This window comes from Ranitomeya variabilis, chromosome 1, assembly GCF_051348905.1.
Source record: "Ranitomeya variabilis isolate aRanVar5 chromosome 1, aRanVar5.hap1, whole genome shotgun sequence".
In the NCBI taxonomy this organism is placed as follows: Eukaryota; Metazoa; Chordata; class Amphibia; order Anura; family Dendrobatidae; genus Ranitomeya; species Ranitomeya variabilis.
Genome location: NC_135232.1, coordinates 639,421,981 through 639,443,892, shown reverse-complemented (window position 1 = coordinate 639,443,892; position 21,912 = coordinate 639,421,981). Strand labels below are relative to the sequence as shown.

General features: G+C 46.2%; 1 protein-coding gene across 2 annotated transcripts in view; it reads right to left on the bottom strand.

The window, feature by feature from the left end:
- Window positions 1–21,912, bottom strand: part of AKAP6 (A-kinase anchoring protein 6) — a 633,848-nt gene that overhangs the window by 130,700 nt on the left and 481,236 nt on the right. For both annotated transcript variants that reach the window (XM_077261103.1, XM_077261107.1), the window contains exon 9: window positions 12,650–12,770. In XM_077261103.1, the coding sequence (XP_077117218.1) occupies window positions 12,650–12,770 (121 nt within the window). The remainder of the gene's footprint in view (window positions 1–12,649; window positions 12,771–21,912) is intronic.

The window sequence follows — 21,912 nt, the reverse complement described above, 5'->3', positions numbered from 1 at the left end:
AAGATATCCATCTTCCACCTAGTTACATGATGCATTGGTGCATAAGATGTAGTGCACAATATATTATGCTCCCTCTTCCAAGACAGTCACTAGTAACTGACTGCAACTTAAAGGGTTAATCAGAAATTAATATTCATTTGAATCATAAGTATCTATCTATTTATTGCAATAATCTAATCCCTGATAATATAATTATACTTTAATTAAAAGTCCCTACCGTTCCCTCTCTAATCTACCTCACTGCTTTATTTATTGTTTGCTAATTTCATTTTGATGATGGTTTGCATGAGAATCCCCAGTGCATGCTGGGATACTCAAAAAGATGTCATCAGGGGTAGGGGCTGCAGTCAATGCCACAGCCTTTGTCCCCATCATGAATTGAAGAGCCCTCAGTAATGTCAATTTCAAGGGTTTTGCTAGTTCCTGCTCTACTGAGAATGCGTTAGTTGTCAGTTTCAATTTATGCTCAGTTAAGAGCTTACTTGTCACTGTGCAATATTCATTTTAATGCATAGTGACAGTGCATTCTCTCACTGGCTCCAATGAGTGTCAAACCAGCAAGAGAGTGCACTGTCAGTGTGCATTATAAGGAGATAATCTGGAGAGCAGGGATCAAACCCACCCTCGAAAGTGATGTACATTTCAGAGGTGGGGCTGGTATCTGCTCACCACATTCTCTCATTACAATGTGCACTGACAGTGCACTCTCTTGCTGATTCATGCCTTCTCATTAGAATGTGTTGGTTGTCAATTTCAATTTATGCTCTTTATGAGCTTACTTGTCACTCACTATGCATTAAAAAGAATATTGCACAGTGACAGTGTGTTACCTCACTGGCTCCAATGAGAAGTGTTGGAGAGCAGGGATCAACCCCACCCTCAAAAGTGACGTACATTTCAGAGGCAGGGCTGGTATCTGCTCATCTCATTCTCTCATTATAATGTGCACTGACAGTGCACTCTCTTTGCTGATTTGTGACTTCTCATTAGAGCTGGCCAGGGAGCGCACTATCACTGTGCATTGAAAATTATATTGCACAGTAACAAGGAAACTAGTACTGAGCATACATCAGAATTGAGAACCTGACATGCACTGGGGATTCTCAAAGAAAATGTCATAAAAATAGAAGTGAAAAATAAATAAAGAAGCTAGATAGAACAGAGAAAGAAGGATAAGGAAGGACTATTTAATGAAGGTATGTTAGAAAAGAGATTCAATTATTACAATAAATAGACATACATTTAGGATTAAAATCAATATTAGTTTTGGACCACAGATTTAATAGTTTTTATTTATTTGCATATGGTCAGTGCAGAAATTGTATGAACTAGTCTATATGCCCTCAACATCCTTAAAAACAACCCCTCATCCTCAGCAGCGATCCTTACGCCCTATGAATGTTGATTGTCTGATGGTTGTTTAACGTCAGAATAACCTTCAAGATATGCTGCTGCATTAGAGCATATTATTGTAGTTGGAAAAAGGCTAAATGTGTAGGAAAAACATAGAAAACTCTTCATCTTTTTGCTGTTGATCATATTCTTGATTTTAAAGAGAATCTGTGTCAGCAGTTGTTCGCTATGTAATCTATGTAATCTAAGGACTACATGATGTAGGGACTGAGACACAGATTTAAGGGACGTGTCACTTATTAGGCTGTGTGCTTTTGTTTCCATACAATGAAAGTTTTATCACCAGGAGATTATCACTGCTCGGAGTATAGCTTACAACCACACTCTCTTCTGTGAAAACCAGCTCACTGTCAATAGACAATGAACATACAGAGTGAAGCGCCAGCCAGGGCCACGGGGTACTCTGGCCGGGTCGGACAGTTTTTAAGGGGGATGTGTCAGTGACCTGGTCTGTGGCCTTGGGCATCCAATAAAAGTGAAATAAAGGGGAATAAAGTTTATGGGAAAAGGGGAATTGTTCGTGCCGCCATCTGTGGTATTCAGCAAATAGGAGATGTTAGCCGACGCTGCTTGAAGAGACCGCTGGGGCTGATGGTGATGCAGCAGTGTTGTTACAGCTCTCCACAGGTAGAGCTACACCCCAGGGCAGTGGTGGTGTTAAAGGGTGATGGTGGTGGTTATAGTGCAGGGCAAGTGACGCAGTAATAATTCTGAGGACACAGCAGGGTGCAGTTTCCACATGTTTACTCACTGTTCTTAGTTGTAGTCCCCAGCCAAGGTGCGGAGTCTTCCGGGTCTGTGGTCCAGCCAGCTCTCAAGTAAATTGGGTGCACCTTCCTATGTTCCTTTCCTGGCTGTCTCACTGCGCTGGCTCTCACCCTTCTGCCCTGCGCGTTCACACACAGTGTCCCAGTCCAGCAGCCTCAGATATTGTTAGGTGACACTCTCTGTTGGTCCCCTGGATCCTATGTGGCTGCCTTTTCAGCGAATGCGTTGGTTGTGGCTGCAGCACATGCAGATGTTGCAGCCTCTGGCTGGCTAGCTGAGTCTTGTAGTCCTCCACTAGACTTGGAGGTCGGTTCCGCACTGCGACCTGGTCGCTCCACCTGGCAATGGTCAGCGTGGATGTGGGCCCCACAGGTGGATTGCTCACTACCCATGCCCCTAGGACCCCTTCTTGCTTCTGAAGCTTTTCTGTTATGGTTCTCAATGGCAAGAGAACATAGCCCAGCAAACATAAGAACTAGCTCTTGGAAGGATGGAAACTAAACTGACCATGAACTAAACCTGCCGCACAACTAACAGTAGCCGGGTAGCGTAGCCTGCGTTTTATCCCTAGACGCCCAGCGCCGGCCGGAGGACTAACTAATCCTGGCAGAGGAAAATATAGTCCTGGCTCACCTCTAGAGAAATTTCCCCGAAAGGCAGACAGAGGCCCCCACAAATATTGGCGGTGAATTTAGATGAAATGACAAACGTAGTATGAAAATAGGTTTAGCAAAATTGAGGTCCGCTTACTAGATAGCAGGAAGACAGAAAGGACACTTTCATGGTCAGCTGAAAACCCTATCAAAACACCATCCTGAAATTACTTTAAGACTCTAGTATTAACTCATAACATCAGAGTGGCAATTTCAGATCACAAGAGCTTTCCAGACACAGAAACGAAACTACAGCTGTGAACTGGAACAAAATGCAAAAACAAACAAGGACTAAAGTCCAACTTAGCTGGGAGTTGTCTAGCAGCAGGAACATGCACAGAAAGGCTTCTGATTACAATGTTGACCGGCATGGAAGTGACAGAGGAGCAAGGCTAAATAGCGACTCCCACATCCTGATGGAAACAGGTGAACAGAGAGGATGATGCACACCAGTTCAATTCCACCAGTGGCCACCGGGGGAGCCCAAAATCCAATTTCACAACAGTACCCCCCCCTCAAGGAGGGGGCACCGAACCCTCACCAGAACCACCAGGGCGATCAGGATGAGCCCTATGAAAGGCACGGACCAAATCGGAGGCATGAACATCAGAGGCAGTCACCCAAGAATTATCCTCCTGACCGTATCCCTTCCATTTGACCAGATACTGGAGTTTCCGTCTGGAAACACGGGAGTCCAAGATTTTTTCCACAACGTACTCCAACTCGCCCTCAACCAACACCGGAGCAGGAGGCTCAACGGAAGGCACAACCGGTACCTCATACCTGCGCAATAATGACCGATGAAAAACATTATGAATAGAAAAAGATGCAGGGAGGTCCAAACGGAAGGACACAGGGTTAAGAATCTCCAATATCTTGTACGGGCCGATGAACCGAGGCTTAAACTTGGGAGAAGAAACCCTCATAGGGACAAAACGAGAAGACAACCACACCAAGTCCCCAACACAAAGCCGAGGACCAACCCGACGCCGGCGGTTGGCAAAAAGCTGAGTCTTCTCCTGGGACAACTTCAAATTGTCCACTACCTGCCCCCAAATCTGATGCAACCTCTCCACCACAGCATCCACTCCAGGACAATCCGAAGATTCCACCTGACCAGAAGAAAATCGAGGATGAAACCCCGAATTACAGAAAAAGGGAGACACCAAGGTGGCAGAGCTGGCCCGATTATTGAGGGCAAACTCCGCTAAAGGCAAAAAAGCAACCCAATCATCCTGATCTGCAGACACAAAACACCTCAAATATGTCTCCAAGGTCTGATTCGTCCGCTCGGTCTGGCCATTAGTCTGAGGATGGAAAGCAGACGAGAAAGACAAATCTATGCCCATCCTAGCACAGAATGCTCGCCAAAATCTAGACACGAATTGGGTACCTCTGTCAGAAACGATATTCTCCGGAATACCATGCAAACGGACCACATTTTGAAAAAACAGAGGAACCAACTCGGAAGAAGAAGGCAACTTAGGCAGGGGAACCAAATGGACCATCTTAGAGAAACGATCACACACCACCCAGATGACAGACATCTTCTGAGAAACAGGAAGATCCGAAATAAAATCCATCGAGATGTGCGTCCAGGGCCTCTTCGGGATAGGCAAGGGCAACAACAATCCACTAGCCCGAGAACAACAAGGCTTGGCCCGAGCACAAACGTCACAAGACTGCACGAAGCCTCGCACATCTCGAGACAGGGAAGGCCACCAGAAGGACCTTGCCACCAAATCCCTGGTACCAAAGATTCCAGGATGACCTGCCAACGCAGAAGAATGAACCTCAGAAATGACTTTACTGGTCCAATCATCAGGAACAAACAGTCTACCAGGTGGGCAACAATCAGGTCTATCCGCCTGAAACTCCTGCAAGGCCCGCCGCAGGTCTGGAGAAACGGCAGACAATATCACTACATCCTTAAGGATACCTGTAGGTTCAGAATTACCAGGGGAGTCAGGCTCAAAACTCCTAGAAAGGGCATCCGCCTTAACATTCTTAGAACCCGGCAGGTAGGACACCACAAAATTAAACCGAGAGAAAAACAACGACCAGCGCGCCTGTCTAGGATTCAGGCGTCTGGCGGACTCAAGATAAATTAGATTTTTGTGGTCAGTCAATACCACCACCTGATGTCTAGCCCCCTCAAGCCAATGACGCCACTCCTCAAAAGCCCACTTCATGGCCAAAAGCTCCCGATTCCCAACATCATAATTCCACTCGGCGGGCGAAAATTTACGCGAGAAAAAAGCACAAGGTCTCATCACGGAGCAATCGGAACTTCTCTGCGACAAAACCGCCCCAGCTCCGATTTCAGAAGCGTCGACCTCAACCTGAAAAGGAAGAGCAACATCAGACTGACACAACACAGGGGCGGAAGAAAAGCGGCGCTTAAGCTCCCGAAAGGCCTCCACAGCAGCAGGGGACCAATCAGCAACATCAGCACCCTTCTTAGTCAAATCAGTCAATGGTTTAACAACATCAGAAAAACCAGCAATAAATCGACGATAAAAGTTAGCAAAGCCCAAAAATTTCTGAAGACTCTTAAGAGAAGAGGGTTGCGTCCAATCACAAATAGCCTGAACCTTGACAGGATCCATCTCGATGGAAGAGGGGGAAAAAATATATCCCAAAAAGGAAATCTTTTGAACCCCAAAAACGCACTTAGAACCCTTCACACACAAGGAATTAGACCGCAAAACCTGAAAAACCCTCCTGACCTGCTGGACATGAGAGTCCCAGTCATCCGAAAAAATCAAAATATCATCCAGATACACAATCATAAATTTATCCAAATAATCACGGAAAATGTCATGCATAAAGGACTGAAAGACTGAAGGGGCATTTGAAAGACCAAAAGGCATCACCAAATACTCAAAGTGGCCCTCGGGCGTATTAAATGCGGTTTTCCACTCATCCCCCTGCTTAATTCGCACCAAATTATACGCCCCACGGAGATCTATCTTAGAGAACCACTTGGCCCCCTTTATGCGAGCAAACAAATCAGTCAGCAGTGGCAACGGATATTGATATTTAACCGTGATTTTATTCAAAAGCCGATAATCAATGCACGGCCTCAAAGAGCCATCTTTCTTAGCCACAAAGAAAAAACCGGCTCCTAAGGGAGATGACGAAGGACGAATATGTCCCTTTTCCAAGGACTCCCTTATATATTCTCGCATAGCAGCATGTTCAGGCACAGACAGATTAAATAAACGACCCTTAGGGTATTTACTACCCGGAATCAAATCTATGGCACAATCACACTCCCGGTGCGGAGGTAATGAACCAAGCTTAGGTTCTTCAAAAACGTCACGATATTCAGTCAAGAATTCAGGAATCTCAGAGGGAATAGATGATGAAATGGAAACCACAGGTACGTCCCCATGCGTCCCCTTACATCCCCAGCTTAACACAGACATAGCTTTCCAGTCAAGGACTGGGTTATGAGATTGCAGCCATGGCAATCCAAGCACCAACACATCATGTAGGTTATACAGCACAAGAAAGCGAATAATCTCCTGGTGATCCGGATTAATCCGCATAGTTACTTGTGTCCAGTATTGTGGTTTATTGCTAGCCAATGGGGTGGAGTCAATCCCCTTCAGGGGTATAGGAGTTTCAAGAGGCTCCAAATCATACCCACAGCGTTTGGCAAAGGACCAATCCATAAGACTCAAAGCGGCGCCAGAGTCGACATAGGCATCCGCGGTAATAGATGATAAAGAACAAATCAGGGTCACAGATAGAATAAACTTAGACTGTAAAGTGCCAATTGAAACAGACTTATTCAGACCCGCAGGCACAGGGAACCCCACCATAACATCCTTAATGGCATCAGAGAGACCCTCTCTGAAATTCGCCGCCAGGGCGCACTCATTCCACTGAGTAAGCACAGCCCATTTACGGAATTTCTGGCAGTATATTTCAGCTTCGTCTTGCCCCTGAGATAGGGACATCAGGGCCTTTTCCGCCTGAAGTTCTAACTGAGGTTCCTCATAAAGCAACCCCAAGGCCAGAAAAAACGCATCCACATTGAGCAACGCAGGATCCCCTGGAGCCAATGCAAAAGCCCAATCCTGAGGGTCGCCCCGGAGCAAGGAAATCACAATCCTGACCTGCTGAGCAGGATCTCCAGCAGAGCGAGATTTCAGGGACAAAAACAACTTGCAATTATTTTTGAAATTTTGAAAGCAAGATCTATTCCCCGAGAAAAATTCAGGCAAAGGAATTCTAGGTTCAGATATAGGAACATGAACAACAAAATCTTGTAAATTTTGAACTTTCGTGGTGAGATTATTCAAACCTGCAGCTAAACTCTGAATATCCATTTTAAACAGGTGAACACAGAGCCATTCCAGGATTAGAAGGAAAGAGAGAGAGAAAGGCTGCAATATAGGCAGACTTGCAAGAGATTCAATTACAAGCACACTCAGAACTGAAGGAAAAAAAAAAAAAAAAAATCTTCAGCAGACTTCTCTTTTCTCTCCTTTCTCTGTCAATTAATTTAACCCTTTTGGGCCGGTCAAACTGTTATGGTTCTCAATGGCAAGAGAACATAGCCCAGCAAACATAAGAACTAGCTCTTGGAAGGATGGAAACTAAACTGACCATGAACTAAACCTGCCGCACAACTAACAGTAGCCGGGTAGCGTAGCCTGCGTTTTATCCCTAGACGCCCAGCGCCGGCCGGAGGACTAACTAATCCTGGCAGAGGAAAATATAGTCCTGGCTCACCTCTAGAGAAATTTCCCCGAAAGGCAGACAGAGGCCCCCACAAATATTGGCGGTGAATTTAGATGAAATGACAAACGTAGTATGAAAATAGGTTTAGCAAAATTGAGGTCCGCTTACTAGATAGCAGGAAGACAGAAAGGACACTTTCATGGTCAGCTGAAAACCCTATCAAAACACCATCCTGAAATTACTTTAAGACTCTAGTATTAACTCATAACATCAGAGTGGCAATTTCAGATCACAAGAGCTTTCCAGACACAGAAACGAAACTACAGCTGTGAACTGGAACAAAATGCAAAAACAAACAAGGACTAAAGTCCAACTTAGCTGGGAGTTGTCTAGCAGCAGGAACATGCACAGAAAGGCTTCTGATTACAATGTTGACCGGCATGGAAGTGACAGAGGAGCAAGGCTAAATAGCGACTCCCACATCCTGATGGAAACAGGTGAACAGAGAGGATGATGCACACCAGTTCAATTCCACCAGTGGCCACCGGGGGAGCCCAAAATCCAATTTCACAACACTTTTCTCTCTCTAGCTCCCTCTCACTGGGAGCTCCTTCTCAGCATGTCTCACTCCATCTACTTCCTCTCACTGACTGACTACTTTCCCTCCTACTTAGCCCCTCCCCTAACTACTGGCTCCACCCACACCCTCTACCTAGTTACCCTCTCCAGACTGGGATGAGGCCATTCTCCCTTAGGGTACACCCAGATGCCCTTACTGGAGTGTTGTTGTGTTGGATGCTGGTGTGGAGTCTCAGTTAGTGCCCCCTCCTTACCTGAGAGCGGAGTCCCACACCTCTGGATGAGGTGCAGTACCTCTGTGGCGACCAGACCTCAGGGGTGCCACACAGAGTCTGGTATGGGCAGGTTTAGCTTTCTGAGCTCTGCAACATTTAAAAACTCTGATTGTGTCAGAACTGCTGCACCCAGTAAACTAATTAACACATTCTGGAATCAGCTTCTCTTTACTACATTATGCTGCTATCAGGTGAGGTAGAATAAACCTGCTGACAGATTCCCTTTAAAGGGATCATCACTATCATTATTATTGTCAAGTTTCCTAAATATCACACCAATAATCCCAACCCATGAGCTATATATTACTATTTATGACATTACCTCCTCCTAAATATATAGGCTTTTTATAGCAAGATGTACAGTTGTGCTCAAAATTTTACATACCCTGGTAGAATTTTTGCTTTCTTGGCCTTTTTCAGAGAATATGAATGATAACACCAAAACCTTTTCTCCACTCATGGTTAGTGGTTGGGTGAAGCCATTTATTGTCAAACTACTGTGTTTTCTCTTTTTAAATCATAATGACAACCCAAAACATCCAAATGACCCTGATCAAAAGTTCACATACCCTGGTGATTTTGGCCTGATAACATGCACAGAAGTTAGATATTTGGCCTTGTGCACACGTTCAGTATTTTTCGCGGTTTTTTCGCGTTTTTTCGCTATAAAAACGTGATAAAAACGCGAAAAAAACGCTTACATATGCCTCCTATTATTTTAAGTGTATTCCGCATTTTTTGTGCAAATGTAGCCTTTTTTTCCGCGAAAAAATCGCATCGCGGAAAAAAAAGCAACATGTTAATTAAAATGCGGAATTGCAGGGGATTCCGCACACCTAGGGGTCCATTGATCTGCTTACTTCCCGCACGGGGCTGTGCCCACCATGCGGGAAGTAAGCAGATTATGTGCGGTTGGTACCCAGGGTGGAGGAGAGGAGACTCTCCTCCACGCACTGGGCACCATATAAGTGGTCAAAAAATAAGAATTAAAATAAAAAACAGTCCTATACTCACCCTCGATGTCTTCCCGCCTCCACTGCACGCTGCCGTTCGGTTCCTGTAGCTGGTGTGCGGCGAAAGACCTGCCGATGACGTCACTGTCCTGTGATTGGTCGTGAGCGGTCATGTGACCGCTCACGTGACCGTGACGTCACGGAAGGTCCTGCGCGCACACACCAGCTATAGGAAGAGGAACGGACACCGGTGAGGAGATGTCTGGTGAGTATAAGCATTTTTTTATTTTTTGTATTATTTTTAAACATTCTATCTTTTACTATAGATGCTGCATAAGCTGCATCTATAGTAAAAAGTTGGTCACACTTGTCAAACGCTATGTTTGACAAGTGTGACCAACCTGTCAGTCAGTTTTCCAAGTGATGCTACAGATCGCTTGGAAAACTTTAGCATTCTGCAAGCTAATTACGCTTGCAGAATGCTAAAAAAACGCGAAAAAAACGGAAAAAAAACGCAAAAAAAAAAATTTTTCCGGTTTTCTTCAGGAAATTTCTGCAAGAAATCCTGAACGTGTGCACATACCCTTACTGCTTCGGAGATACCACAGCCCTACTGAGATATTACTTCTTAGGAGATTTCTTCACACAGCTGTTACTCTTTCTGAGCAATACAGTAACTGTTTGTACAATATGTCTGCATTTATGTGCCAGCAGTGGGCACGGCAGCAATATTTGCTGTGTATGACACTGAACTACCAGAGGTTTTATGGATTGTGAGTAGTGTTGAGCATTCCGATGCTGCAAGTATCGGGTATCGGCCGATACTTGCTGTATCGGAATTCCGATACCGGGATTCCGATACTCTTGTGGTATCGGGTATCGGGTATCGGAACAACATTAATGTTAAAATGTGTAAAATAGAGAATTAAAATAAAAAATATCGCTATACTCACCTGTCCGACGCAGCCGGGACCTCAGCGCAGGAACCGGCAGCGTTGTTTGTTTAAAATTCCCGCTTTTACATGGTTACGCGAAGTCCCGGCTTGTGATTGGTCAGGGCGGCCATGTTGCCGGGCCGCGGACCAATCACAGCAAGCCGTGACGAAAATACGTCACGGCTTGCTGTGATTGGTCCGCGGCCCGGCAACATGGCCGCCATTAACCAATCACAAGCCGTGACGTCACGGGAGGCTGGAAACGCGCTCATTTTAAAAAGGGCGCGTGTCCAGCCTCCCGTGACGTCACGGCTTGTGATTGGTTGCGTCGCGGTCAACCAATCACAAGCCGGGAGGCTGGACACGCGCCCATTTCAAAATGAGCGCGTCCAGCCTCCCGGCTTGTGATTGGTTGATCGCGGCGCAACCAATCACAAGCCGTGACGTCACGGGAGGCTGGACACGCGCCCATTTCAAAATGAGCGCGTCCAGCCTCCCGGCTTGTGATTGGTTGATCGCGGCGCAACCAATCACAAGCCGTGACGTCACGGGAGGCTGGACACGCGCACATTTTAAAATGAGCGCGTGTCCAGCCTCCCGTGACGTCCCGGCTTGTGATTGGTCAGGGCGGCCATATTGCCGGGACGCGGACCAATCACAGCAAGCCGTGACGTAATTTCGTCACGGCTTGCTGTGATTGGTCCGCGTCCCGGCAACATGGCCGACCTGACCAATCACAAGCCGGGAATTCACGTAACCAAGTAATAGCGCGAATTTTAAACAAACAACGCTGCCGGTTCCCTCGCTGAAGTCCCGGCTGCGTCGGAGAGGTGAGTATAGCGATATTTTTTATTTTAATTCTTTCTTTTACACATTTATATGGTTCCCAGGGCCTGAAGGAGAGTTTCCTCTCCTTCAGACCCTGGGAACCATCAGGGATACCGTCCGATACATGAGTCCCATTGACTTGTATTGGTATCGGGTATCGGTATCGGATTGGATTCCGATACTGTGACGGTATCGGCCGATACTTTCCGATACCGATACTTTCAAGTATCGGACGGTATCGCTCAACACTAATTGTGAGACATCCTCACTGAGAAATAACCTACCTGTAAGATACGGCTCTTTTCAGATGCCAGTGGCATGCCATAACAGAAAACCAGTATTACACAACCAGGAACAGACGTCTACAGGTTAAACCATGGACACAACCAAAAAGTCATTAAAGGGGTATTCCCATCTCCAAGATCATATCCCAATATATAGTAGGTGTAGTAATAATAATATTAGCAAATACCTCCATTTTGAAATGTAGTATAGTTCTTCTGATTTGCTGTGTCGCTTACCCCATGTGCAGGGCTTTGCAGGAGCTTAGATATCCATGGTTACGACCACTCATATAGTGACAGTTAGTTAGTTGTTAGTGGTCATAACCAAGGATATCTAAGCTACTACAATGCCCTGCACATGGGGGTAAGTGACACAGTCAATCAGAAGAACTGTACTACATTTCTAATTGAAGGTAGTTGCTAATATTATTATACCTGCTACAAATTGAGATAGGATCTTGAAGATGGGAAGACCCCTTTAATCTAGATGGATTCCATAATCCGACTGGTTCAGATTCGTATTCAAACATGATAACCTTTCCATTCAATTTTGGCAAAATATGCAATAAAATTGTTTGACATGAGCAATGTTAGTGTTAGTTATGTTCTAAGTCCGGGTTCATATTAGCGTATCTGTGCGCAGCGTATGATCCGCATGCATCATGCATACATATCTTTAACATGGTTTACGCAGGGACATACTGTACATCTGCATGCGTTCGCATGTGGATGCGTTCGCATGTGGATGCGTTCGCATGCGTCGTTTCGCAGTGTGCGGCAGTGTTCGGCGAACGCAACATGTTGCTTTTTTTGAGGCGTCAAATATTGTGCAATCATACGCATGTGGATGATTGAGTAAAAAAAACGCATTACTGTCTATGGGAACGCATTGGTACACAAGGACACGCTTATGCATGCGTTCAATACGCATGCGTACTTCAGACTGCGCATGTCCAAGGAAATGATGTCACCACCTCCACCATGCGCATAAACAACGCAAACGCATGCCAAAACGCATTGAACGCATGCACACGCACCGTTTTTTTGGCGTCATGCGTAAGATGATGCGGAGGTGTAAGCATGCGTTTTGGCATGCGTTTGCACATGCAGATGATACGCTGCGCACAGAAACGCTAATGTGAACCTAGTCTAAGACTACTGACTTGTGGTCATGTACCAGGTCATGATAAAAATCTCATGATCGTTTCTAGATCCCCAACATTCAGTATTCCTCAGCATTATATGGCTAGGACATTAGTGATCCACCTTGCACATCTGTAGATGCTGCTCTTCAGACACCAATAATCCAAGACTGTTCTGCACGGTAGCCTCCATGTCAAGAAGCCAGTCCCAAAATTCTTGGCACTCTCCCTCCAAGTCCTGTACACTGCAGAGAAAAAAAGCAAACAGTATTAATAGATGATATTTAAGCCTATAATGGGGCAAATGGTGAATAATAGCTCAAAAATAGAACAAAATCCTATAAGCATGAAAGACTATTTTAAATTTGATGTCATTTTTATTAAATCAAAACCAACATGATAAAGACATTTAAAAATTCAAGGGGTAAACGTTACAGGAGAGGATGATTGAGTCCTATAGTATATCCATATGTAATACAATTATCACCTGAAAAATGGTGCATGCATATTCAAAATTACACAATTTGTCCGGAAAAGTACCATATATTAAATCATGGTATTTCTGAAAAGACGCAATGCTAATGGAAAGATAATTATAGATACCGCATCAATATAAATATAGTACATAGAGAGGTAGTGAATGTTAATAAAGAGGTAGTTAGATTTGTATTAAGTGCAGTATATAAAGTTCCACATAAACTACTACATAACAAATACCAAACTGCTAAATATGACCATTTCATAAGTAAATACTAAGGGCAAGTATAGTATATGTAATGAATAGTACAGGATGATAATTAAGATCACTTCATAGATAAGTGCTGGAGGCAGAGGTAGTGCAAATAATTAAGAATAATAGATTTATCTCATGTATATGTTACTGTAAAAGTCAGAAGGACGGTAAAACCTAGGATTTACCAGTCAATCTGGACATTCACCGAGGCCGTCGGTAAAAGCTCAAAATTAAAAGTAAAATTGGACTTTTACCGGTGAAGTCTTGGTAAATGTTAACATTTCTCAACAGCGTTGGTAAAAGTCAGAAATATGAAATATCTGGTGTGAAGATGGAACATCTGACTTTAACCAAGCGCAGTTGGTAAATGTGCACATTTACCACGGCTTCTTGGTAAATATAGCTGAGAAGAGTGTAATAAAAAGTGTAAGCCACCGCGGGCGAGGAAATGGAGGACACAATGGGAAAGGTGTCTGTAGTTTTGAAGTTGCGTTATTCTTGTATTTGCATTAATTTATCATTTTTGAGAAGTATTTTGCGACATAAATGTTTTCTATTTGCATTTTCCTATTTGTCTTTGTTCATTTGCATTTGCATTTTGAAGAATACAAATATTTCTAACGATTCAGGCCTTCATCAGAGTCGGAAATTGCGTTTAGTTAACTTTTACCACCACCATCTGCTGGTCAGAGTCAGAATTCTGTGACTCAAAGTTACTTTTACCAACACATGCTGGTAAATGTAAAGATTGACCAAATCGCCCAGGTAAAAGTCCAAAATCGTTGGTTTATATGGAATACATCTGACTTTTACCAACGCTGTTGAGAAATGTTAACATTTACCAAGACTTCACCGGTAAAAGTCCAATTTTACTTTTCATTTTGAGCTTTTACCGACGGCCTCGGTGAATGTCCAGATTGACCGGTAAATCCTAGGTTTTACCGTCCTTCTGACTTTTACAGTAACATATATACACATAATATATGTCCACAATCAAACAAGTAACAGCCACAGCAGTAAAAAGGGAATCATGATACCAGTATTATTATTATTATTATTTATATAGCACCATTAATTCCATGGTGCTGTACATGAGAAAGGGGTTACGTACAGAGTTATAGATATCGTTTACAGTAAACAAATTTACAATGACAGACTGGTACAGAGGGGAGAAGACCCTGTCCTTGCGGACTTACATTCTATGGGATAATGGGGAAGAGGCAGAAGGTCGAGGGTGCGGCAGCTCTGGTGGTGGTGAGGCGGCAGCTCTGGTGGTGGTGAGGCGGCAGCTCGGGTGGTGGTGAGGTGGCAGAATGGTTATTGCAGGCTGTAGGCTTTTCTGAAGAGATGGGTTTTCAGGTTCCATCTAAAGGATCTGAGGGTGGTGGATTATCGGACATGTTGAGGCGTGGAATTCCAGAGGATGGGGGATATTTGGGAGAAATCTTGGAGGCGGTTGTGTGAGGAAAGAATAAGTGTGGAGGAGAGTAGGAGGTCTTGGGAGGTTCGAAGATTACGTGAGGGAAGATATTGGGAGATTAGTTCAGAGATATAGGGAGGGGACAGGTTGTGGATGGCTTTGTTGATCAGTGTTAGTAGTTTGAACTGGTGCAAGAGAGTTAGCGGGGAGGCCACAGGGAAGGGTGTTGCAGTAATTGAGGCGGGAGATGATGAGGGCATGCACAAGAGTTTTGGTAGATTGTAGGCTGAGGAAGGGACGGATTCTGGCAAAATTTTTGAGTTGGAGGCTACAGCAGGTGGCAAGAGTTTGGACGTGCGGTTTGAAGGACAGGGCAGAGTCGAGAGTTACCCCAAGGCAGCAGATTTCAGGTGCGGGAGAGAATGTGATGCTGTTTACCATAATAGATAGATCAGGTAGGGGGGATACGCGAGATGGGGGAAAGATGATGAGTTTAGTTTTGTCTACATTGAGTTTTAGGAAGCAAGAGGTGAAGAAGGAGGATATGGCTGACAGACACTCTGGGATTCTGGACAGCAGAGAGGTGACATCTGGGTCAGAGAGGTAGATTTGAGTGTCGTCCGCATACAGGTGGTACTGGAAGCCATGGGACTTTATGAGTTGTCCTAGGCCAAGAGTATAGATGGAAAGAAGTAGGGGCCCTAGGACACAGCCTTGAGGGACTCCAACAGAGAGAGGGCGGGATGAAGAGGTAGTGTGGGAGTGGGAAACGCTAAATGTGCGGTCGGAAAGGTATGAGGCAATCCAGGACAGGGCAAGGTCTTTGATGCCAAGGGAAGAAAGAATCTGTAGCAGTAGGCAGTGGTCTACTGTGTTGAAGGCAGAGGACAGGACGAGAAGGAGGATGGAGAACTGTCCGTTAGCTTTGGCTGTGAGTAAGTCATTAGTAATTTTTGTCAGGGCAGTTTCGGTGGAGTGGTTGGGGCGGAAGCCAGATTGGAGGTTGTCAAGGAGAGAGTTAGATGAGAGGTGGGAGGAAAGTTGAGCATGGACATGCTGCTCAAGGAGTTTTGAAGCAAATGGGGCAGTGATATGGGGCGATAGCTGGGCATAGCAGTTGGATCAAGGTTAGTTTTTTTGAGGAGGGGTGTGAAGGTGGCATGTTTGAAGGCAGAGGGGAAGGTACCAGAAGATAGCGATAGGTTGAAGAGATGGGTTAGGGCTTGAATGAGCGTGTTAGTGAGGTTGGGGAGCAGGTGGGAAGGGATGGGGTCAAGTGGACAGGTGGTGAGGTGTGATTTGGAAAGGAGGTGAGTAAGCTCTCCTTCAGTGATGTTGGAGAGGGAGGTTATTAGGGAAGGGCAGAGGTCTGGTATATGGAGTGGTTGGGGTGGTGGAACAGTAAAGGTTTGCTTTGTTTCGTCAATCTTGTTTTTGAAGTAGGTGGCAAAGTCCTCGGAAGAGATGAGGGGAGTTGGAGGTGGCAGCGGTGGGCGGAGGAGACAGTTAAATGTGCTGAACAGTTGTTTTGGGATGTAGGATAATGAAGATACAAGGTTTGTGAAATAAGTCTGTGAGGGTTAATTTGAAGGCAAGTATAGCTTGTTTAAAGCAGTGAAGTCATCCTGCAGGCGTGTTTTCTTTCAACACCGCCCCGTGACCCTAGATGCCTGTCAAAGTTTTTTTGTGAGATTGTTATGCCAGGTTGCCTATTGATTTGTCGCACTTTGCCATGCATGAGAGGGGCGATTCAGTCTATGGCTGATGTGAGGGTGGTGTTATAGAAAGCGGTGGCACTGTCCGTGTCGTGGAGTGAAGATATGTTATGATACCAGTATGATACCACGGATGATTCAACACAGACGGAGAAATGGAGCCACAGGTGACACAACGAAGATGTTGAAATGGACACACACAGGGCGCAACACGGATGTAGAAACGGATACATAGATGACACAAGACGGATGTACAAATGGACACACATATGATACAACACAGACATAGAAACAGAAACACAGATGACACTATATGGATATAGAAACGGGCAAACGGAGGACACAACAGACGTAGAAATAGACACACAAAGGACACAACATGGATGTAGAAACGGGCACACAGAGGACACAACACAGATGTAGAAATGGACACAGATGACACAACACCGTTGTAGAAACGGACACACAGGACACAACACAGATGAAGAAATGGACACACACAAGACACAACACGAAGGTAGTAGCGGACACACAGATGACATAACACGGATGTAGACACTGACACATGGATGACACAACACAGATGTAGATACGGACATGCAGCGCCCCAGAGTCCTGGTCGTTGCAGTACTGTGGCTCCGCCACTATGGGGAGCTACGGTGTGTCCGATGGCACTGAAGGAGTTCATCTGATCAGGTATCACAGACACCAATACATTTCACCGCAGGGCCTCCGGAGGGAGCTAAGGGTTCTATTCATTAGGCCACTCCCCACCATAGTGGGTAAACTGGGGGTCAGGCAGGAAGTTAGTAGAGAAAGCTGACTGGATTGAACGAAGCAACACCTAGTGGCAGAGGGTGTTGTGGAGTAAGAGACAGTAGGGTCTCTGTCAGGGGTGGGATCCTGACAGAGGCTTGGCAACGAGAAAGAACGTAAAGGGACCGCGCCTGCTCCGGGTAGCGGCGGTGCCCAAGAAAGGACTAGAAGCGAGATAGATTGTGCTGAGTGAGAAACGAGATCAAGCGATAGGAGAATACCAGTAGGGGTCGTGCTGTAAGACCGGAGCAACATCCTACTGAGGCGCAATACCGGTGGCCGGAACGCCGAGGGAGTGGAATAGCATACAGCTTCAAGCCATACTCCAAACAGTGGCAGGGCAGTCGGTCTCAGGCGGGCTGCCTAACTCAAATCACCTATGAAGTCTTGGGGGGCAATTGCGGGAGAGGGGCGTCTCTAGGGTCCCGGAAGAACTCCAGGCCTACCTGACAAACGGGTGCCGTTCTAACCAGAAATAAGGAAGGGATGGAAGATTAGAAGAACATCATTTAATACAGTTGTGAGGGAACTTAAGAAACAGACACAACGGTTGTGGGGACTTTCCGTGAGCACAGCAGGGGAGGACCGCAACACATAGCGCTAGAAGGAAGGCACCGATTTCCACCTGTGAAGTGAACTCTGGAGGTGCCATTGGACCGGCCGGACTTGCGCAGCCTGGTGAACCGTATTCTGGACTGAGGACCCAGAGATCTTCAGTAAAGAGGTAAAGAGACTGCAACCTGGTGTCCTCGTTATTTACCGCGACTTGCACCCCACAACTGCACCGTTACAACACCACTATTTGCACCGGACGTCCCCCACTGACAGACAGGGCCACGGACCGGGTCTAGCCACCGTGACAACCCCAGGACTGAGACTTAGAGGCCCGGCTCCGGGTACCCCTCGGCCCTGTGGCGGTGTGGGGGCGCTCCAAATCTTGGCGTCACGAACAGGATCTACTTAAGCCTGAAGAATCAGGTCATGTGTGCCTTGGAACTGTAATTTGTTGTGCTTGGACTGTACTTTATTGCAAGGACTGTGCTGCGCCACTTGCCGCCAAAATCCACCGCCATTACAGCGCTGAGGAGAGCGCCGGAGAAGAAGAGGGGCGTGGAGTGGGCGTAGACAAGCTCAAGAGCGCGAAGGATAATGGCCGCCCAGTCTAAATATTGCTGTATCCTAAGGGCGGGCCCGTCAACAGGAGAGATCCGCCTCTTAATCTTCTATGGCGGGCGAAGACCGAAGAAACGAAACTATGACTCAGATGAGGTGGAACTGGAGACCAGGACAGGCCTACAGAAAAGGATGGCTCCGCATCGACCCCCATCACCAGCGGATTATTCTGACATGCCTCCGCTGGGGGATTTGGATCCTTGGGAGCTGCCGCTGGAACATCCCGGGCCTGGACGGTCCCCGACTCATACGCCTTCCCCAGGAGGGACTACCGCAAGTGGAGGTACCCAGTGCCGCAATCCCCGGGATGGCCACCTCACTCCTGCACACGACCCGGTCACTGCTGCGACCGGTGGCGCCCCGATGTCCCCGCCGTCTAGCACCAATGCACCGGGGGGGCATGACCTCGGGCCCTTTCCCTGGGGGGAATATCGGAACCATCTAATCGCAGAGTTCCAGCGTGAAGTGGAGCGGGAGGCGCGAGGTGAGCTGCTGGAGGGCTCCTTGCCGAAGTGGGGCGTGGTGGTTGTATACCTGCCCCAGACGGGAAAGGGCTTCGTGCAGGAGATCGGGACCGCCCTAAGAGTCCGCATCACCCGGGAGGAAGTGGAGCCCTGCCTGAGTGGAGACGGCGCCAAATCCTTCCTGAAGCCGGGAGATGTAGTCACCTACCGTCGGCACCTAAAGGGGAGCGGATGGTGGGCTCGGGACATGCAGCGCTGCACCGCCGTTCTGGCGGTATCCCGCACTGAGGGGGAGGAGCTTGCCGCTGAAGCCGCCGCTGCTGCTGCTGCCAGCATTATTCATCGGCCCACACAGACCCTCATTGCAGCGCACGACCTGGTCTTTGGAGACCCAAACCCACGGGGTGCACCTGGCCACGGGAGTGAACTTGGAGACCGACCTGCCTGGGCCGCAGAGGGCCACCTGCCAGGTAAAGCCTCGGTGGGGGCTACCGAAGAAAGAGTAAGCATGAATGCTTTGCAAATGTAAATAGTTCTCCTTTTAACTGTTTGTTTACTGTTTGCTGCTAAACCCGTTCAGGGTTAACCCTACTGGTTTTACTCAAAGAGACTCTTTGCGAAGATACCGTACCGGAGCCTTTGCTGAGTATGGACTGGTAGCTAGAAAAGACGCGCTACCTCACAGAGACCTGGCCCCTCTTAAAGGGGATGTTCATTTGTTGATAATGCTTTAAGGCCAATAGCTATAACGCTGATAAAGAAAAGTGATGATAACATTTACATGTAAAAGTTATGTGTATGCAATTAGTTAAATGTAAAGAAATGCTGATAATGTTTTCGGAAAGAAGATAGTTAATAATGTTGGTAAGAAAAAGAAAGGGGGGGATAGAAGGTAGACCCTGCGTTCCCCATCGAAAGTTAATAATGTGTTACTAAGGACAGAAAGTGAACCCGTAGGGGTTAGTGAGTGAGTCCTTCTAGGAGCCAAGTAGAGCCGGCTCAGTGTTCTCAAACTGAAAGAAAAGTTATGTTCTATACTGTGTATAGTAGTTGAAAAGGCAGTAGGCCCTGGCTGAACGGGGCGGTCCTGTAATAGAAAGGAGAGGCAGTAGGTCTGGTGCCGATAGGACAGGCGGTCCTGCAGATCCAAAGTAGGAGAATGAAAAAGTTAAAGTGCCTTATAATGTGATTATAGGAAGGTCTTTAGTGGATTTAGAGTGTGAGTCCTTAAAGGCAATGTTAAATTATTGTTCAACAATTTTACACTTAGTAGAATACCCGGTTGGGTAACAGGAGTTATTTATAGCCTGTAATTTATAATGTTAACTATGTTTGTAACCTTTAAGTGTCCTCACCTCCCATAAAGGGAAGCCTGTTCAAGAATACTTATTGTTTTGCACTCAACAAAATTGTATGTCTTTTTGCTAACTTGTATTGTTGTTTTCTTCCCAGTCCCGGAGTACTGTGTTTAACCAGGGGGGAGTGCAGCGCCCCAGAGTCCTGGTCGTTGCAGTACTGTGTGTTGTGAATTTGGATTCTGGGCTCCCCCGGTGGCTACTGGTGGAATTGAACTGGTGTCTTCATCTTCTCTGTTCACCTGTTCCCATCAAGATGTGGGAGTCGCTATATAACCTTGCTGCTCTGTTAGTTGCTTGCCGGTCAACAATGTTATCAGAAGCCTCTCTGTGCTTGTTCCTGCTCCTAGACAACTACTAGATAAGTTGGACTCTTGTCCATGTTTGTTTTTGCATTTTTGTTCCAGTTCACAGCTGTAGTTTCGTTACTGTGTCTGGAAAGCTCTTGTGAACAGGAATTGCCACTCTGGTGTTATGAGTTAATGCCAGAGTTTTAAAGTAATTTCTGGATGGTGTTTTGATAGGGTTTTTAGCTGACCATGAAAGTGTCCTTTCTGTCTTCTGCTATGTAGTAAGTGGACCTCAAATTTGCTAAACCTATTTTCATACTACGTTTGTTATTTCATCTTGATTCACCGCCAATACATGTGGGGGGCCTCTGTCTCCTTTCGGGGTATTTCTCTAGAGGTGAGCTAGGACTAATATTTTCCTCTGCTAGCTTTATTTAGTCCTCCGGCTGGTGCTGGGCATCTAGAATCAACGTAGGCATGCTACCCGGCCACTGCTAGTTGTGCGTTAGGTTTAGTTCATGGTCAGCTCAGTTTCCATCTTCCAAGAGCTAGTTCCTATATATGCTGATGCTATGATCTCTTGCCATTGAGATCAAGACAGTTTGACCGGCCCACTAAAGGGTTAAAATCCTTGGCTGAGAAAGGAGAGAAATAAGTAGTCTGCTGAAATTTTTTTTTTTTTTTTTTCTCTCCTTTGAATGGCTCTGTGTTCACCTGTTTGCAATGGATCTTCAGAGTGTAACTGCAGGTTTGAATAATCTCGCCACGAAGGTACAAAATTTGCAAGATTTTGTTTGTCATGCACCTGTATCTGAGCCGAGAATTCCTTTGCCGGAATTTTTCTCGGGGAATAGATCTGGGTTTCAGAATTTTCGAAATAATTGCAAATTATTTTTGTCCCTGAAATCTCGCTCTGCCGGAGATCCTGCACAGCAGGTCAGGATTGTGATTTCCTTGCTCCGGGGCGACCCTCAAGACTGGGCTTTTTCATTGACACCAGGGGATCCTGCGTTGCTCAATGTGGATGCGTTTTTTCTGGCCTTGGGGTTGCTTTATGACGAACCTCATTTGGAGCTTCAGGCAGAAAAAACTTTGATGTCCCTATCTCAGGGGCAAGATGAAGCGGAAATTTACTGCCAAAGATTCCGTAAATGGTCTGTGCTTACTCAGTGGAATGAGTGCGCCCTGGCGGCGACTTTCAGAGAGGGTCTCTCTGATGCCATTAAGGATGTTATGGTGGGGTTCCCTGTGCCTGCGGGTCTGAATGAGTCCATGACAATGGCTATTCAGATCGATAGGCGTTTGCGGGAGCGCAAACCAGTGCACCATCTGGCGGTGTCCACTGAGAAATCGCCAGAGAGTATGCAGTGTGATAGAATTCTGTCCCGAAGCGAGCGGCAGAATTTTAGACGGAAAAATGG